General features: G+C 41.7%; 1 protein-coding gene across 11 annotated transcripts in view; it reads right to left on the minus strand.

The window, feature by feature from the left end:
* ptprsb (protein tyrosine phosphatase receptor type Sb) overlaps positions 1-20,323 on the minus strand; it is a 66,743-nt gene that overhangs the window by 40,073 nt on the left and 6,347 nt on the right. For 6 of the 11 annotated variants that reach the window (XM_027285139.1, XM_027285137.1, XM_027285134.1 and 3 more), the window contains exons 2-4: positions 12,910-13,123; positions 8,798-8,946; positions 7,159-7,300 (exon numbers count right to left, since the gene is read on the minus strand). In XM_027285139.1, coding sequence (XP_027140940.1) covers positions 7,159-7,300; positions 8,798-8,946; positions 12,910-13,054 — 436 coding nt within the window. In that variant the 5' untranslated portion in view covers positions 13,055-13,123. The remainder of the gene's footprint in view (positions 1-7,158; positions 7,301-8,797; positions 8,947-12,909; positions 13,124-20,323) is intronic. The other 5 variants (XM_027285142.1, XM_027285143.1, XM_027285145.1 and 2 more) reach the window with 1 other exon arrangement.

Genomic DNA, 20,323 nt, shown 5'->3' on the forward strand with positions numbered 1-20,323 from the left:
CCCCCTGCTACCTAACCACATGACAGACGTGTACCATCTGTTTCCACACACTCTGCGCTGGGGATGAGAGGCTGAGTGGAGATAGGATCTATCGCTCTCTTTCTCTCTTTCTACAGTCATCGGCTTTGGAGAGACTCTGTCAGATAGGAATGTCAAGCTGCTGCTTGATGGCAGGGCTGAGGGAAGGAAGGAGAGCAGAAATGCCACAAAAAGACCAGAGACTAAATCAAAGCTCAGAGGAGAGTCTGATGACGATGTGGTTAGAGCTCAGGTAGCGATCGGGCAATCATAGCAAATTTCTGATATCAGCCAAAGAAGACTTAAGTGGAAGGAGGGGATCACCTTAATCCCCCTCTGCTTCACCTACATCCCCTTCCCACTGCCCCCAACTGATCAATGCTAATGATCCAACCAAGTGGAGGCCAGTGGTATGGCCACTGACAGGAAAAAAATGGGAGGAAGAGAAAAGAAGGAGGGGGGGGGGATCGATAGGGAGGTCAGGAGGCAAGCTCTCATGAGACGAGAAATATGCGAGGCCTACATCTGCTCCCCCTCTGCCCTCCCCCAACCCCACCCCTCTCTTGAGAGGGTTCAGATGGTCTTTTTATCACCCCGCCGGCTACAACTACATGGACTCCCTGGCTGTTAATTAGAGCACGCCACTGCAGCGGGCTCGAGGCGTGTGCATGTACGCGTGCGTGTGCCTGTGCGTGTGTGTGTATGTGTGTGTGTGTGTGTGTGTGTGTTTGTCAGGGGGTCTGGCTCTGTATTCATGTCAGGTCTTTATCAATGCTGCAAATATAGAGTGTAGGTGGACCTTGGACTGAATCATTAGAGAGAGGACGGAGAAACAGAGAGAGAGATGAATGGATGGATGGATTTTCAGATGCTGCCGCACTAAATGAAAACAATGTATGATGCAAATATATTCTAAAGATTGTTTTTAGTGTCTGTGGTTTGGGGCTAAAATGTATTAATCATTTATAATTAATTGTGTTTCATTTTCATTTAATTGCTAAATTATTTAGTCTATAAAATGTCACAAAATGAAAAAAAAAAAAAAAAGCCCATCAAAACTCACCAGAGCCTGAGGGTGTGTCAAAATGCTCTTTTAGTCTGACCAACTGTTCAAAACCCAAATATATTCAGTTAACCACAGTATTAAGCATAAATTCTCCACGTTTGTGAGGAAGAAACAGGCAAATATTTGGCATTTTTGCTAGAAAATTATTCATCATTATCAAGACTATTGCACTTTGTTTGGTTAATCATTTACTTTACAGACTGACACAAAATAGGGAATAATATTCATCACAATTTCACCGGGCTCGAGGTAACATCTCCAAATTGCTTGTTCAAGAGTTAAAAACTCATTTTGAAATAATATTAAGCTCACATTAGTAAATGTTAGACACAAACAGCAATTCTTGGTAATATGATTTTTGTTTCAGGAGCCTGGACTCCTGTGACTTTACATCAAGCGACCACAATAGAAGCAAGTCTTAGACTTATTATTGTTTTATCCTTGACATTTCGTAGATGTGTGACCTGGCGTTCATCACTGTTTCAAACAAACTAAACTGAAAAAAAAAAAAAAACATGCAGTTTCATTTTACCATAAAGAAGGAATGGAAACATGAACAAAATTAAACCGTAATTATTATAGACAGACAGACAGACAGACAGACAGACAGACAGACAGACAGACAGACAGACAGACAGACAGACAGACAGACAGACAGACAGACAGCAGGATAGATAGATAGATAGATAGATAGATAGATAGATAGATAGATAGATAGATAGATAGATAGATAGATAGATAGATAGATAGATAGATAGATACACTTTCTGTTTTGCAGATACTGATAAACTAGCGAACAGATAGTTGCGCTGGACACAAAGGTACAGTTCACTGGAGAGGAGAATAGAGAGCTACAGGTATTCAGCCCAGCTCCTGGATGAGTCAGCGGCTGCTTGAAATAGATACTGCGGGCATGGCCTTGATCACACTTTTCACCAAATGAATCATTTATCAAACACAAACACTGCTGCGCAAAAGTAACGCTTATTTTTCATCGCCTGGTTAAATTGATAAGACAGCCTATGGAAAAATGCACCATGCGAGTATAAACACTGTGTGTGTCAACAATATTCGGGGGGGGGGGGGGGCATTGGCAAGGACCAAACAGCATTGTTTCCTGGAGCTTTGTGTGTATTTGTGTATATCAAGAGGTTGAGAGCGTAAATTTTGGCCTGGTTCTGTTTGCAGAAGGGCAATCAGGCCCTGTGCCCAAAACCAGTCGGTTGAGCCAACCGAATCTGGGCAAATATGCAATTTATGCGTCCGCATCCAAACACACACACACGCACACGAATACTAGGACATACAGACGCACAAAGTCAAACAAATAATGCATATGATGGAAACAAACAAACAGGAGTCCAAGTTTTTTCCTGTCACTCTTTGTATTCACCCAAACACAGATACAGACACACACTTCCCCACAGAAAGTTATCATTTGTCCTCGTTAAGAAACAGGTTGCCTATTCATCTTTCAGTTCATTTCAGCGGGGGAATGGCCGCGTGCATGAAAGAAGCCTGAATAAAAGCGATCTCGGGGAGCCTGATTTAGGATTAATCTGCCAGCGCTCAGCAGTCTACAGAGGCTGTAATGCTTTGACTCCTATAGACTGCAGGAGGGTTGAAGGGGAGCACTTTAAATGCTAATGGGCCTCTATGATAATAGATCACAATACAATGCAGAATCAGATTTTGCATCGTAGATCAATCCCACCAAAAGCCCACATGTGTCCCAACCAACCCAAGCCCTATTTTGGCTCTTCCTCTCTGATCCAGCAGCCGGAGACTAAACACACAAAACATGATGATCCCACACATGACAGTCAATTACATACAAACATGCATGAAGAATAGACTGGACAAAAAAAGAAAAAAGAGGAAGAAGGGGATGAAAACAGTGACAATGAGGGAGTATATATATGATGAAAGAGCTGGTTTTCCACTCAAGGAGTGTAATCCTCTTGCAGGCTGAGTTGATACTCTCAGTTGTTTCCAGACTGAAATGCTTGAGCCGTCGGCCTGCCAATGCAGCAAACGCCTGGGGGGAATCACTGATCTGACTCTGTTGTTCATTTGAAGGGTGTTTGCCATGGTGGCAGAACATCTCTCCTCCCCTTTTTCTCTCTCACCCTCTTTCTCCCCCATCCCTCGACTCCCTTTTCTCCTAAAATGGGACACTGGGAGGTGAGTATAATCAGGATTACTCTGCACAAACCAGGCATACACACACAAATATATGCACGCACACACACCCATAAACAAAGAAATCTATGTACATGCACCCACATAGACAATCATGAAGCACACACACATATATACACAGCTGCAGTGATGAGAATCTCTCGCCCACCAGAGGTTTTCCAAACATGCAGAACTGCAGATATTCACATCTCCTGAAGGCGGAACAACACAACTGCAGTGTCCATAGAAAAGAGCAGTTTGGGTGGAAAGGGGATGGGTTGGGTTGGTAGAGGTGAGGGTGGGGGAGAGCAGCTGAGAGCTTGTAAAAATGCAAAGGGAGCAGGAAGAGAAAGTGTCTGGATAGACAGTGAGGGTCAGGCAGGATAGATGGCAGAGAAAATGAAAGAATGAATAAAACAAGAGAGAAGAAATTAGAAACGGACATCGCTGTGGGCCAAAGAAGAGGCTGCTGGAGTCAAAGGCAGAAAGATGGAGTCAGGAAAAGAGAAAGGAAGAAGAGTAGGTAATGGGATGGGAAGGGCGATATGTGATGATGATGTTAAAGGCACAAAAAGAGTAATCTCGTCAACCATAACATACCACATCTCCATCCATTAGGCGGCCTATAGAGCAGCAGTCCATATCCTGTGGCCAACCACAAGCCCCTGACACTGTACAACACTGCTATTAGTGTCGGTCAACCATTATACAAAATGATGAGATGAAACACATCAGGGGATGAAAAGACTTTTCAGTGGTTTGGTCAGTAATGGAAAGACTTTGGTTTGCAGACATTTTCTCCAATGAACCGTGTATTGAAAAGAGTGACCCAAACACAATTTTTTCAAACTTGTGTGCACTTAACAGCATCCTTGGGTGACACGATCTATCATACAGTATATCACTCAACAGACTGTTGATTGCAGGGGTGTATGGCTTTGAAGGCGTGCTGTCAAATAGTCAGACGCATTTTATGGAATAAAGTTATGAAGTGAGAGGAGGTGTCTAGAAGTAAATGTCCCATTACTTTTTTGTCAAGGCTTGGCTGGGCAATGAAATCGGTAGAAAAGATAAGAATATATCTGGCTCTTTTGATAAAAAGTCAAAGTCAGTCTTTTTACAAAAGAGAAACATAAGGCGGGAAGTCACTAAGCTTCTTGGTAACGAACATGGGATCACAGCGCATTACATTTTGTTGCCTAACTGCAGACTAACAGGTGAAAGGTGTGAAGAGTTCACTTTATAGTTTATTTTGAAATTCTGGATAAACTTTGGACACATTCTGTGACAATGGTGTGCTGGTGTGCCAATTGAAATGATTCTGAAATAATGAGTTCTGTATTTAGTAACGCTCTGATTCACACCTCTGACTGCCACCTTCTCTACGGCCATTACTGCTGAGGTATTTTAAAATTTTGAATCATTCGTCATCCTGTGTTGACAGGAAAAAAACACAATTTCCTAGAAACAAAGCTGTAGTAGTGCAAATTTATGGCTCTAACATAAACCTACAGTGCCCTTAAAAGATCAAGGACACTCATGTGTCTCTACGACAACCGACATTGAGGATATCATTAGAGTTGGGGTAGGCAGATTTTTTTTTTTTTTTTTTTTTTTTGAGTCACTGGGCAAAAATTAAAGGATAACCTTTCAGCATATTGTAATTCAAGTTCTCTGAGCGGAAACAAGGCTTTGTTCCGACTGCAGGCAAATCAGATTTGTTTCTCAAATCAGATCTTTAAGACAGACTTTATTTGCAAGTGATCAGATCAGATTTGTATGTCCAGACATCATCAAACTATCTCCATGAGTTGCTATGGTAGCGATGCAGGCACCAATAACTACGTACATTGGTGATGCGGCTTTCCAATGCCAGTGTAGCTTTATCTATACAGAAAATGCTAGCAGAGAGTTCATTGCATACTGTGTTTGTCCACCATAACACTATTCCCATATTAGCATGATTCTTCTCAATTGCTCTGACGCACTTCCGTTGTTGTGTGTGGTGGTTCGAGTAACTGAAAAGGCACTTTGAAATAAGATTTGAGCGTCCAGAGTGAGACTGTTGTAGAAAAAAATCTGTAGAACAAAATCAACTGGAATTACACTTTAAAGCACTACCAAATGTGACTTTTTATTTTACTATTTTGCAAAATTTGAATCTTATGTGTATTTTCTGCTGTCCTGTATCTGAAGCCTAAATAAGGCTATAGACTTCTGCATCTCATCTTAACTCTGTTTTAAGGGGGGGAGATTTTTTGCCAATCATGGGTAATTTCAGAGAGAGTTGGAATTCCTACTGGCTGCTTTCACAAGGTGTCTGACTTGCTCTGCTTCAAATTTCAGGGTTTGGTGAGAGGGGCTTTGCTGAGTGAGATGAGAAGGTTTTACACAGGGTTTGCCTACTGCTGCTTTAAACAGTGAAATAAGAATCTAGGGGTGGAGGGATGTGGACTAAATCCTGATATAAAATTGTGATACAGTATTTTCTTCCGGAGAATCAAATGAGAAGATAAATGTCCGTTGGAATCCAGAAAATAACAGTATTTTATCAAACTGATCTCAAAACCACATGAAAATGTCCATGAAACTGCTGCTCATTGATTTACAACGTTCACCACAATACAGCCAGAGCTATTAAAAGGACACCAAACACAGTATGGCAAAATCTGTCAGTTGACAGATTAATATTGTCTAACAGTATATATCATATCAGCCACCTTACACGGTGTAAACAAAACTGGTGTATGAAAAATATAATCATTATGGCTACTACCAGCTCTGAGTCTGGTTGGTGCTCTGGGTGTAATATTGTTTCGTTCATTGCAGTCGTGTATTCTATTTACTGCACAGCACATCAGCAGATTAGGACGAATCAAAGAAAGCTGATTCTATTGTCACAGAGGGGACTCAGGACGTCACGGTACACAGATCTCAGTAAGAGAAAAGTTTACACAAACAGGAACAGGCAGACACGACCACACACACACTGAGAGGCTCGCCCTCGAGGTGTAGTTTATGTGGTAATGTGCTTTAGATTGGGGCTGTGTGTGCGGAGATGATGGGCCGGGTAACAGATGGGCAGGAGTCTATTCCCTGGGCTACCAGCCTTCTGCTTACCACACAGTCCTGCCAACTTCACAGTCCTCATCCATCTCCTGCGTTTCTACACCCCCTCCACCACTCCCCTGACACCCCATTTCATTTCTATTGTTTCACACCAGGCTGTTGTGTTACTCAATTTTTCCCCTCTGCTCGCCCTCCGTCATACTCCTTTTCACCTCTCTTAGACCTCTTCTCCCCACTTTCCTTCTCATCCTCAAATGTCCTCTTGCAGAAATGGGTTGTCCGCCAAACCGAGGCCTAATCCCCTGTAGTAACAGCCTAAGCGGCCATCCCTCTATTTCTTCGTCCTTTCCTGCTGTGCTGGGAAAACTGCCAGCGTACAGATCCCGGGCTTGCAGCCACACGCTGCAACTTTAGTTCATAGCATGTTGGAGCACCACATTAGATAAGTTTCGCTCCAAGGAGGCAGTGTACATTAGATTAACACCCTCACTGTGGTTGCAAAGCTCAGTGGTTACAGCAAACTGGGATGCGAGAGTACCCTTTAGCTGGCATGTCAGCTGGCCCTGTCTCTGGCCAGATCACGTTTGTTCGCTCTCAAGAGGGACTATAAAAAGAACAGTCGACTGCAGCCTGCTGTGATAGGCAGGGTGTGGCATGGCTTTATTGTCACATCTACAACTGACAGCCCAGGGAACCGGGGACGACGGTTGAAATCAGGTGTGTGCATGTGAAAGGAAAGCACCACTGAAGTGGAAAAGGATGAAGATTGAATGTGCGTGCGTGCATGCAGGGGATGGGGGAGGGGGGTTGGGCGTGTGTCTTACCTCTGATAATGGCCAGCTTTGCAGTGACAGACACTTCTCCTTCACTGTTGCGTGCCACACACTCGTAGATGTTCTCATCTCGGGGTGCTCTGAGCGGTTGGATCCTCAGCACGGCACCTGCACCCTCATCAAACTCTACAGTCTGAACAGCCACAGAACCACAAGAAAAGACACATCAGCCACGGCAAAGCAGACACATGGATTACTTTAAGAACAGTCAGTGTGGTGATGTATACCATTAACTTAGCAAAGTTTTTTTTTATAGTAAAAATGTGATAATAATTAAAGTTTAACACTTCATTGATCTCCTAAAGGAAATTCCTTTTTTTTTTTTTTTTACTTGCCCTCCCTTCCACGAGGTCAGGCTCAGCTCGAGTTCCTGGAGCTGGTAGAGATTCAGTGTCTTGCACAAAGACACTTCAGCAGGGTGGATACTTACCAACACTGGGGGCTGAATGTGGGTGCTCTGATTGAAATACATTATCTGCAACCATACTGCTGCATTTATATACATCAGGCCTCTAACATGAATGAACTGCAGTAATTAACAGCTCTGTGAAATAGCTTAGTTCTGTAATAGCCTGCTTGATAGTATACTGCAATATGTGCATTTTATAAAACAAATAAAGTATTACGTAATGTGCTTGTTTTTACGTGTCATTCTTGAAAAATGTTCCATGTTCCGTCTTGCAACACACCGTTGCCCATAAAGTTAGAATAAAATATTTGTATCTTTTCTCGTGAAATCATTTTAACAATGTGATTTATTCTTGATAGAAGTGTGTCTTCTCAAAACTTCAGCATCAGTCTCTTCAAAACATATCACAGTGAAAATTAACCCGCAATTGACCTGATTTGTATACATAGGAATACAAAGAGGAATGTGTCTGAAAACAAAAGTATTCCAACTTTATGGTCAACAGTGTATTTCATGAAATGTGCAAAAATGTTGTAAAGTTGTCAAATGAATATTTTTAAGAAATATTCATTTTGGGGAAATACACTTTTCTTGACTAGAATTAGCTGAGCAGACTGATACCACTCTCATGTCTTTACTTTAACACTTAAGTTAAAGCCACGAGCCAATTATCTTAGCTTAGCATAACATCTGGAAGCAGCCAGCTAGTCTGGCTCAATTCAAAGAACGAGTTTAAAGTTTAAAGAATCCACCTACCAGCACCTCTTAAGCTAACATACTGACACATAATATCTTGTTTGTTTCATCCTGACGACCTCAAGATGGCAAAAAGTCCCCATAAAACGACAACACGTTGTACACTTTTTGTACAGCTTCATATTTAGCATCATATTTCATATTTAGCGTAAAAAGTGGTATCAATTTTCTCATCTAATTCTCAGCAAGAAAGCAAATAAGTGAATTTAGAAAATAAAAATTGAGAAACAAAGTTTTAGCATATCTACAATCCAAAACATAATTATAGAAATTTAAATTTATAGCCATATCTCATCTGCAATAATAAATATGACATGATCTCTCTTTCTAAAAATATAAATCGTATAATATAGACATTATAATTACTATACCATACATACATTAATATATTATTACATCTGGATATACTGTTCTATATTTCTCATGCTCATGCAGTTAAAGTTATCAATTGTGCACTGTGACAACCACCTCGATACGCTGGGAGTTGACCTTCTTGCCCTTCTTGTTCCAGTAGACGACAGGCTTGGGATTGCCAGTGGCCTGGCAAACAAATGATGCCACGCCTCCTGATACTCCAATCTGGTCTGTGGGAATCTTGGTGAACTTTGGGGGAGCTGAGAGAGAGAGAGCGAGAGGAAGAGAGAGGGGAATAAGAGAAGAAATAAATAAATAAAAGCACAAGCATTAAAACTGACACTCTTACACCCAGAGAAATAACTCCACAACCGGCAACAACCCCCCTGCTGACCACACCCCGTTTGACTGTCAGAAACTGGTCAGGCTGGCTTGTGCACTGATGGCTGCGTGTTGTGCTTATTTCCTGTGTATCATCTAGAGGACACGCTGAAGGACTTCCTGTGGGTCATAAATAAAAGATGGGGTTGAGCTTCAGAGGAACATCTCTCTCTCTCTCTCTCTCTCTCTCTCTCTCTCTCTCTCTCTCCTTCTCTCGCTCTCTCAGTGTGTCTCTCCCTCTTTCTGCTTCCTCCAGGGCAGGCTATCCTCATACTGCAGGCAGCACAGCCTGTCATGCCACATGAGTGTTTCACAGGTAGGAGAAGTGTTGGCTGCAAATTCACAGCATATAATTGGTTTAAATGTATTAATACCAGAGGTGTCAGTTTGTGCCTGCACACTCCTATAGGCGATCTCCACTCGCAGATTCTCATGATCTTAACGAACACGATGAACATACCAACATTAGTTGTGTTAATTCCCTGCTTCGCCCCAGGGGAGAATTTGCAGAGAACAATTTCAGCTGTTATGATGCATCTGATGTGGGATGGTAAGCACACCGGTTGCCCTTTGTGAGAAAATAGCAATTTCAAAGTCTGATATTGAGCCAACAGTACTGAACCTATATTTTCCCACAGTGGCTGAGTCAGATCAATCAAACAACTTCATGCACCCACCCCTTGCTATCTGTCTGTGGCCTGTTGCCATGGCAGCCAGCTTAACTCCTCCTCAGCTACAGAATCACTGCTATCCATCAGGGTGAAGTCAGGATGACCCTTACCATAGCAACCTGGATCCCTCCTCCCTCTCCCCCTAAGTCTGGGTGGGTGAGGTCCTACTGTGTTGATTCACTTCTGCTCTGAAGACAGAACAGGAACAAATAAAGCAACCTATCAGATGATGGCTAGAAGATTCTAAAGCACGTCTTCCCACTCCTGTTCACTTCACCGGCTAACAGCCACACAAAACACTTCCCAGTTTCACTACAATGCCTTGACAGTAACAGGAATAACGCCATGTCAAAAGACGGCTCCTGTGCTTGTTGTGGTGTGTTGTGCCACTGAAAGAAACATTCTGAATGTCAGATATAAAGTCGTTTCATGTTATGCTTGCTATAATGCTCAGTAGAAAGAAGCAAAAAGCCGGTTCAGTATAGTCAATCCGAGTAAATTTACACCCACCATCTTAGGACTCAAGAGCAGGATATTTCCTGCCTGTTAGACCCTTAGAAAGGCACACAGAGCGCAGAGAAAATTGCCCTTTTACCCTGCCAACAATATGAGAATGTGAACTAGCAAAAGTCAAAAAAATGTCATGGCTGAGAACTACCTTCTCCTGGCTATGGGATTATGAATGAATTTCATGTGCTTCTTAGGGCTTCTACACGGGTTTCAGTGGCTTTATATTGAGTCCAAAACTGTGTTCTCTTAAATGCGCTTCAAGACCAATCCTCGTGCAAAACCGACCCCACTGGCAATGTTACTACTTAAGCCTTTTCTGAAAGGCAGGGAAAAGCCTCGCAGTGCGCTGGCTCTGGATGGATTGGCGCTCAACAGAGACTTGTTATGATTGGATGGTTCTAGAAACCTGCCTGGAAAATGAGGGACTAATGAGGAGCTCTGTCTCTTTAAATAGTATGTTTCGCTCTATTGCACTGGACCAGACATGTCTACCACTGATCTACCACTGGCCTGTTTTTAATGAAACACCTTTATAACCTGTAATCATCTGACTGAGTGACTACTGCTGTGCTGAGATATGTCTGGGAAGTTCAGGTATAGTATAAGAGTGTAGTGAGCATGTCATGTGAACAAAAGTATTTTAGGTTTCACACTTTTTGCTTTAGGTTTCATTATATTTAGATTTTCAGAGTTTAAGAACTATAAGTTTAATTTGTGTCTCTCTCTGAAAAGTTATGTTCGGGAGATTAGCGTAACTCAAATTAGCAGCAACAAGTAAGAAACATTACTTACAGCAAAGGTATTAAGTGCAACCAGCTGTGGTCTAACAAGCCTTTAAGCCACTTTTAATAATGCATCTCTTCCTGTTTGTGTCTTGTCTTGCTGTCAAGTCTGTTTGCATCTCAAAGACAAATGTGTGCAACGAAAACAAGTCTGTGATACAAAGAGGAAGTTTGTTGTGTAGATGCAGGAAGAAAGAAAGTTGATTTATGGACTCATCTCAGACAAGAATGTGAAATTTGGACACGTAATCAACTAAATGTGTTGTTGTTTTGCAGAGTTTGTCCTTTTTTGTGTTTGAAAGTTTAAAAGTAGATCATTTTGTGAGGGAAATGTTTAGGGTGCTTTGCATAAAATTAAAAAGAGTAATGGAAGTGTCATTTCTGAAATGAATTACTATTAATTTTCAAAAAGGAGGAAGAGATTTGAGCGGAGCCACTGAATCCACAGAGACACAGAGAGCCTCTAAACAAATCTGACCTTTTAGGAGCAGCTGTTGTCTGTTAACTTCACCGTTAAACTAATAAATTCATATTTTTTCTGCTTCACTAATAAAGTGAAGGAAAAAGAAAAGGTCTGACATGAAAAATTTACAATTGTACAAACATTTGAATTCTTCTTAGTAGATCTTCACTGTGAACTTTATTCAGGCCAAATTTAGAAGAATCTAAAATTCAGTATTAAGTATACAGAGGCAATCATTAAGACGTTAGTGGTTACTAAGACAAGTATGTACAAGTTAGAAGTGATTTTACTTGTTAGGCAGCTCTATGGTTAGGAGCCAGATATTCACAAATAAGTAATTACCTTTGGGTAATTAGGAATGCTGTTTCTGTGTGCTTTGCAGTCAACTTCATTTCTATACAACAGCCAGACACTGTATACCTGCAATCTGGGACGTTCCCATTTGGTGTAAAAAGAAAAAAAATCATTAAAATTGGATCAGCTTTGCAGGAGAAACAATGAAGAATAAAGTTCCCCGTTGCCAATTAGTTTGGACTTTTTGGACTTTTTTGGAGAGGATTAGATTTGAAACCTTTCTATCCCATTTCATGACTCTCATTTACAGGTTCTGCAATATATCCTGTTAATGGAAGAGCAAAGAACAAGCAAGTTTGATGTTTTTCTTTGTTTTTGTTGTTGTTTTTTTGTTTTTTTGTCTGGTTTCTTTACTGTGAAAGCTAGAGAGATACGAGAGATTGAGCTATTTTACATCACTATCTGTTCTGCAGTGATACACTGTAGGTGGTCTAAAGGCTGAGAATTGCAATCCTACAACATCTTAACTGAAAGCTGTGTGTTGTGTAATTCTACCTCTTCAGTGAATATTTCAGATGTGACGTCTTATCAAAAGGCTTGTGGCCTCAAAAATGGCAAATGAAAAATACATTCAAATGCATTATACATTGAGCATATCTCCATCTTAAGTCTGTATCTGCTTTCCAAAAAATCAGCTTGGTTATATTTTCGGAGCAGTGACAGCTGAGTTTGTCTGAGCATGTGTGTGCGCGGGCGGGATGGGAGTGCAGGGGGGTGCGTGGTTGTATGTGTGTGGATCACTGAGGCAGGAAATCTGTGGAAATGTTGTAATCAGGGAGATGATGAGGAACATGCTGATGGGACCTCCCGGCTTATCAAAACACATTAACAAACGGCACAGTCCAGAGATGATGTAGTGACAGGCCTGGTTTCACTGACACACACACACACACACACAATGTTCATGCAGACACACATATATATTCGCATTTTACAAGTGACAAAGACAATAGCTTATCTATAGATAGATAGATAGATAGATAGATAGATAGATAGATAGATAGATAGATAGATAGATAGATAGATAGATAGATAGATAGATAGATAGATAGATAATCATACCTAGTGGTCCACACACACTGCTCAAAGGGCTGGTTAGCAGGATAATCAAGGGCAGCAGCAGACACAGGGGAGAGGAGCTAAGGCGGAGCTCCAGGACAGGCCTCCTGGACTGGGCTACGACTCCAACTGTCCTGGGCAAAGGCATGGCACCACCGTGGGTTGGTTGGAAACGACGAAGATTCGAGTAGGGCTTCACTCAGCAGGGGTAGGCACTCTGCAGACACGAAAGAAGAAGAAGGTCATGTGAGACAAACGAAAGGCATATATTCTGATCTGATCTCTGTTTTAGGTCTGCATTTAGAGCAGAAGCAGAAATGTGAAAAGTGAGCCATGAGGGAAGAGAAAATACATACAGAGAAAAGACCAATTCATGCTAATGCAGAATTAGGTCTTTTGATTTAGCCAGAACCCCTTTGACTTGGGATTAACAGCTCAAGCAGGCCAGCTCTGACTGAACTAATACCAGAACAATAGAGCCACTGCTCAACAACTAAGACAAGAAACAGACCAAAACAGTTTTCTGCATTCTGCCTCTGTATTAATAGGTCTCCTTTTCTAGTGAGGCATGAAATGAGCTGTAATGATACATTTTTAAGAGTTTTTTTTCCCTCAGACTCCTAATAATTTCATTTTACTTTAGCTCTGGCCTAATTCCTTCTTAGCATTCAGTATTTTACTGTTCTGGTGGCACAAGTGTTAATGGAATAGTACACCCAGAGTATGCCACAGTAATGGAAATCACTTAAACAAAGAGGACTGAAGGGTCAGTGGGAATGCAGCAGAATTCAATAACAGCAAATGTATCAGAAACTGCTGCTTTAATAGATGCCCCCCCTGTTAATCCTGAGCCTTAGGGGGGGATCTCCATTAGTATTTTGCTCTCTTTCCTCACATAAACACATCTGGAAGTCTGGACATAATTCAGCTCTGTCTGATTACAGAGCTTTAGACAAGCTGTGCAGAAGCTCCCTGTCTGGGAGTCAATAACTCCACAGTCCTATCAAGCTCCCCCGACCCCCATCCCCTCTGCCCGATGTGTCAGAACGCAGGTGGGGAGGCCAAATGATAAAGGAGCCTTTGTTAACCTGTCATATATCACACACATAAACATCAGCTTTCAAATACGAGTATGGGATAACGGATATATGCTGTAGGGGAGACATAATATGTATTCACAGGTGACGGGCCACATTGTGATCGGCACATAAATATGCGCAAACACACATCAGCAGACTTTCACCCTGACATACCCCCCAATCCACGGGCAGAACCGGAGTAGCAGAGATAAGTTCGACCCTTACTCGCCTTTACTAAACGAAAGAGGCATTTCTGGTGAGTTACATATTCAAAGACTCCTCCAACCGCTTATTGAGCTAATGACCTGCTCAAACACATTACTGTCTGCCAGTTCCTCCCCTAAAAATAGCTCATCTGAAAACATGGCTGTCTATCTGATAGAGGCTCATTTTTCGCGCCGCTTTGCCCTCGTCTTATCTGAGGCCTCGTAATAGACGCTGAATAGAAAAGCTTTCAGCGTCCCCCTTTTCAATTGAACAATGTGATAAGAGAAATCAGATCAGAGCTCATTCAAGCACCATTGGCAGCATGTTAAGTAAATTCTCCTCTTACGGAAACTCAATTTGCCACCATTAATCTAACTAGGAATACTGCTCTGCGTGGAGCCACGTGGTCCCTGAAACATTAGGTACTCCTACTCAGATGTTGCAGCGTCTGCTTCCTCTGTCTTGTGTGGTGGATTTGCTGGGGCCTTTATATCTCTCCATGACCTCGGTCTAACCCTGTCTATCATACTCAGTTTATCCACCCCTCCCTGTTGTCTTTCACCTGCTGACAAAGCCATCTCTGCTCTACCTCCACTGTAGTCGCACACCCTTTACCTAATCCTTAATCTTACCCTCGTCTCACGTCCTATATTAATCGCCATATTTCTGAAGCCTCCTCTCCTCCTTTCATCCCCTTCCTCTCCTCCTCTCCTCCCTTGTTAACCTCTCCTCTCTTGATGCAATCTCCGCCTTCGCACCCTATCATTCATCTGCTTCCCTTTCTATACACACTCTAACTCCCTGCTTGTATCCAAATCCTCTTCCTCTCCCCAGCTGCCCTGCACCGGCTGCTCCAGCTGTTGTTGGTCCATTGACACAGTTCAAACAAAAGGGGCTTAGAGCATCCTACAGCTGTGAATGTTGTGGGAGCGAGCCAAAACAGATACACAGACAGCAGCAGTAACACCAGGCCGGTCTGGGCATGTCTGCACTTGTGCTGAATGCTCTCGAACACCCTCTTCCTTCCCGAGCGTGCGGATCGAGATTGTGTCGTCCACTTTGCTTGTCATAGGAGGCAAGAATTAAAAGGTGCAAGCATTGTGAGCATGAATATTCTCATGACTCAGGCCTACCTACAGCCTCTACAGCCCCCTCACTGATACAACAACCTGCTCTCCCTGATCATCTGGCTCAGCATCCAGAGAGAAGACAGCAGGGGTTGGTCTTATTACCTTTTCAGCGTGACAACACAGATGGTCAGCCGGGCAGATAGATTGATGGGATACATGTGCTATTTATTGCGGGGAAGCAAATAATGACACCATAGCTCAGGTGGTGAAATGTACACCGGTTATTGTGCTCCATCAGGCTGATGAAATAACATTGTTTAGGTGGCACCCAACCTGCCCCTACTCCGCTGGGGCCCTTGGAAGATGACATGTTTTGTTTTTCTCACCTCAAACCCCCCTCCCTCAAACATCCGCCCCCCCCTCCTTACTCGTTACCCATGATGCCTTGCACCACAAGTGGGTTGAGACGGTCTCACAAGGCCTGTCTCCATGACAACGAGCCATGAGCGCTCATAGAAAGACCAGATCTGTTTCCTGCGGCACCATGCTAGTTGTGAGATAGTACACCTGATAGGAAGCTCGTGTTCTCCTCGCTTCTTTTGGCATTTTCATTTGGATCGAGCTCTGTGAGCAAAAGCTGGATGTGTGTTTGCGACGCTTCAGGGACCCGGTTCAGCCAAAAAAAAAAAAAAAAGTTTTTTTTTATTTATATTTTACGAGAACACGATGGGAGGAAGAAAAAGTCTATGGCTGCGCAATGCACCACAAAGCTTTTCAGGGGTGAATAACAACATTACACCCTCTGTCATTTGTCCTCTTTCACATTTTTACCAATGACTCTGCACTGTAGTGTGTGTATATTTTTTCGGCATAAAAATAACCTTGTCTTAAATTATGCATTGTTTGGTGTGCCAGCTTGGAAAGGAAAAGTTTGGAGACGGAACCGTGTACTAGTCAGAGACAAGGAGGGGCTGGGACTGATATTACCTCACGTTTCCTATGACCCAGGACCCCGTAGGCGCATAACACTCACAGGACTACACACACACAAAGGCACAGACACACAAACATGGCAGATGGCAAAGCATCATGGGGGAGATTGGCACTCACTCTCTCACACTTCCCTTCGCTCTCTTTTAAACACACAGCCCACAGACACACAAATTTACACACACACATACACACACGCATGCATGAACACACACATACATTGAGGATCAGAGACACAGGATGAAGCACGGCTTACTGCAGGCATGAGCTGCACCGCCCTGGTTACATTTTTAGCAGTGGAAATAAACTATCTGAGGCTCCTCTCTAACAAGAAAACACACCTGTCACTCAAACATTGCGATTCTTTGCCCTGAATATCAATGAGTCTGGAGACTTGGGTGCCTCAACTAAAATATCTATCAGTCTTTCTTAATCCTGCAGGCTGCTGAAATCAGGAATATGGTTTACCCACGCTGCACACATCCAAAGCAGTGTTATCACAGGAAGGACTGAAAATTAGGGATAACATTCCCATCCAGAAGCAACAATTTTTACTGGTCTGAAGCACTAAACAAGGTCGCCGCTTGAGTTAAACTCAGACTGCTGAGAGCGAATATGAGTCATGGAAACAGAAATCCCACACCAAACCTGTGGGTACGGAAGGAAGTCCATATATGCATTTTCTGTTCATTTGTTGTTTTTATATGATCAAGTAATCGATAACAAGTGACATTCTAGATTGTGGCTATTATAATTTCTTCAGTCAAGTATTTATCCTGATGAATGTGGCTCTTTAATCTGACTAATCGACTAGCGTGATTTCTTTTCACTTCATATATTTTTAATACATTTTTAATTTGGCAGGTTTAATGTAAAAACATTTTTCTTAAATAAAAGGTATTTTAAGACATCACTCTGATCTGTGGTAAGTTATGATTTCCATTTTTCATTATTCAATTATTCAATTCTGAATTAAAATAACTAAATACCCACTAAATCATTAATTAACCCCAAAACACTGGCACAAATAACAGAATGAAGTTGACATGGTGTATTTTATCGAGAGAGCTTTATTATTTGACTATTATTTCTTTTTAATTATGTTTTATCTGTTTTACATTGTTTTTTAAGGTATCATCTTGGCCAGGTCTCTATTGTGATAGAGAAGACTTTCCAACCTCAATGAGACTTTAAATTAGGGTTCAATGAATAAATAAAAATAATAAGGACATTTTCTGTTTATGGGTTAGGATTAGGTCTGTGTTTTATTCATTTGATTGTATGTTTTCATGTTCAAGCGTGGAATAGATGATTTTTTGCACTTGAAGTTGGCACATTTTCTGTCTTCCTTTCTGATGAAAACATATGTAGGTACTTAAATATGGAGTGAGTGTTTTCTACGTGAGTCCTTTCAAATATCTCTCATCTCTCCATGTGTTTCCATTGGGAAGCTTCCTTTCATATTTTATTATGTGATCTTCAAAAAAACCCAGCATGATTTTCTTATTATCATGAAGTAATGATATCCGAATCATAAAAATAGCTTCCTTGGGATCATGAGAAAAGAGAATTAAATTTTTTTTATCCACCCACATCCTCTCTCTGGCTTTTTTTGGCAAGGAGCATGAGTATTGCTTGAGGCCACATTTTAATTAACTGATCACCTGCAGCTAACAGAGTAGAGGACATGTGCACGAAGCATTTAAAGACACTAGAATGTCAAACTTATGCAAGAGTGTACAATTTTCTCAACTCTACACTTTAATTTCCTTCATTTCACCTATATTTGCAGCAACATCCTCGCTATGTGACCCTTTGTTTAATCCTAACAAGTGAGAAAGCTATCAGCCTTAGATCTCTGCTCCCCATTACAAATATTCTGCGTGTACTTCCGTTTTTGTTCGGCAGAACTCCATTTCACAGCTTACAAAGACAACACACGCATTCGTGATTGAAGAACAAAAGGAAGGAGGGGGGTCGGGGGAAGCGTGACTAAAAGCTTCTTCTTCCTCAGTCCTCATATACTGAAGTAATCAAACAAAGTTTCCCTCAAATCTCAATCTCTGCATGTCTAGGTCACAGCAAAGCTGTTGCATCAACAATAGTGCAGCAAACGTACGCCCACGCATCTTTAAGGGGCTCCAAGGTCAGGCAAACTGACACAGAGGAATCCAGTAATGGATGCATCGGCCTCGGGTGAGCCCAGCAACAGATGGACTGGCTCCTGCTAAGCAGGAAATGTATTACGAAATGGTATAAAAGTACATATAGGGCAGATTATCAGAGGAGATCAGAGCAGAGGGAACACAAAGTGTTTATAGGCTTAGTGAAGTTACAGTCAGTAATGTCGAGATGAAGAGGCTAATAAATTAACATATGTCTAAGATATAGACATTTTATTAGAATATAATGTAATAATATTTGTTTAAGTCACAGTACATTATTTTCTAACATTTTAACAACTATCGATTCTTTAATTAATCCCTAATGTAGTGCCACCTGTGTTCTGATGCCAACAACTGCTTACGCTCACACAAAAGACAAAAAAAAAAATTAAGATATTGCTTTGAAAATGGATCTGATTCCCTTGTTGTGATAGCAGCTGAGTGTTGTGTATAATATTATTTATTTTATGTTTTTAACACAGGTAGGCAAGTCAAGGTATATGTGAGTCAGTGTGAATGTGCTTTTGGTTTAAAAATGGAGCTATGCGTCACAGCTTCAATCTCGACAATTTTTATGCTTTCAAATAAGTTGAGGGATTACTTGCTCCTCCATGAGCAGAGTCAATTGCTCAGCCCCTTAGGCTCATAAACCTCTTTCAAACCCCTTAGGGTAATGCCAAAAATGCACTGTCATCCAGCTAAAACACAGCTGGGGTTGTTGTTTTTTTTTGTTTTTTTTTATGCAAAGAAAAAAAAATGGACATTTTGCAGATACTGTTTCACCTGACAGGTGAAAGTTTCCAAAACAACAAGATGTGTGCATGTCCAAACACAGACACCTAAGCAACGTTCACTCAACTGAAACAGCAACAACACAGAGCTCGCAAACATCCAAACATATCTTGTAATTTCTCCCAGCACCCCCCTTCCTCCTTCTTTTCTCTCTCTCTCTGTTTCTTGTTCTTCAGAGGCAGCCGATCTCTTGTGCAGCGGCTCATTACGCAGGCTGATGGTTGAGTCCTTGTCAACTCACTGTCCAATTAGCATATCTAAGGCTGGCACAGACTCTTATCCTAGCGGGAGAGAGAACTGTATATACATACTGATGTCCACATAGTTATGCACTTGCATGTACATCCCTAATTGTTAAACAGCGCTGACATATGAGAGGAGAAGGATTGTGTAAATTATCCAATCACAGGGCGCAATCCATCATTCAAATGTGAGCCAAGCGGTCGCTTCTTTACATAAATCCAAAAAGCTGTTTTTTGGGGTTAATAAGTAATTTAGTTTGTAATAATTTAATAATGAGAATGCATCACTTATGACACTATATGTGGATATGAGAGGAAGGAGGAGGGGCGAATATTTTTAAATAAAAGTGCAAATATATTTTCTTGTGATATACAGTGAATATACAGTCCATCCATCCATATATCCATCTATCTATCCATCCATTCATCCATCCAGTCCAACATGTGGTTCTCATCCCCTGAAGCTTCACACCATCATTTCTCAATAAAATAAATGATTAAAAGTGCATTGAGCAGCACACACACACATACATGCTGTAAAGACCCTGTCAGCCAAAACACACCGCAGCCAACTAATGAGCTTCTCATGGTGCAGGACTAAGGCTCCCTGACAACAGAGAACACCTTCATCTTCCTGGACGTCATTGTCATCACCATGGATATCATCATATTTCAATTGAGCTTCATTAATGAGACATGCCAGCCATTTTTCCCTCTCGCCGTTTCAGCTGTTTAGCAAAACCTACACATCAGTCAAGGGGACAAAGTCAGGATGTGTAAAACAGATTTCAGGGCTTGTTGATAAGTGTGTCTCGAGAGTGATAACAGACGTCTTTAAAATTGCAGTGCTCTGTTTTAATAACCTTATATTG

The sequence above is a fragment of the Larimichthys crocea genome, chromosome XII (genome assembly GCF_000972845.2).
Source record: "Larimichthys crocea isolate SSNF chromosome XII, L_crocea_2.0, whole genome shotgun sequence".
In the NCBI taxonomy this organism is placed as follows: domain Eukaryota; kingdom Metazoa; phylum Chordata; class Actinopteri; family Sciaenidae; genus Larimichthys; species Larimichthys crocea.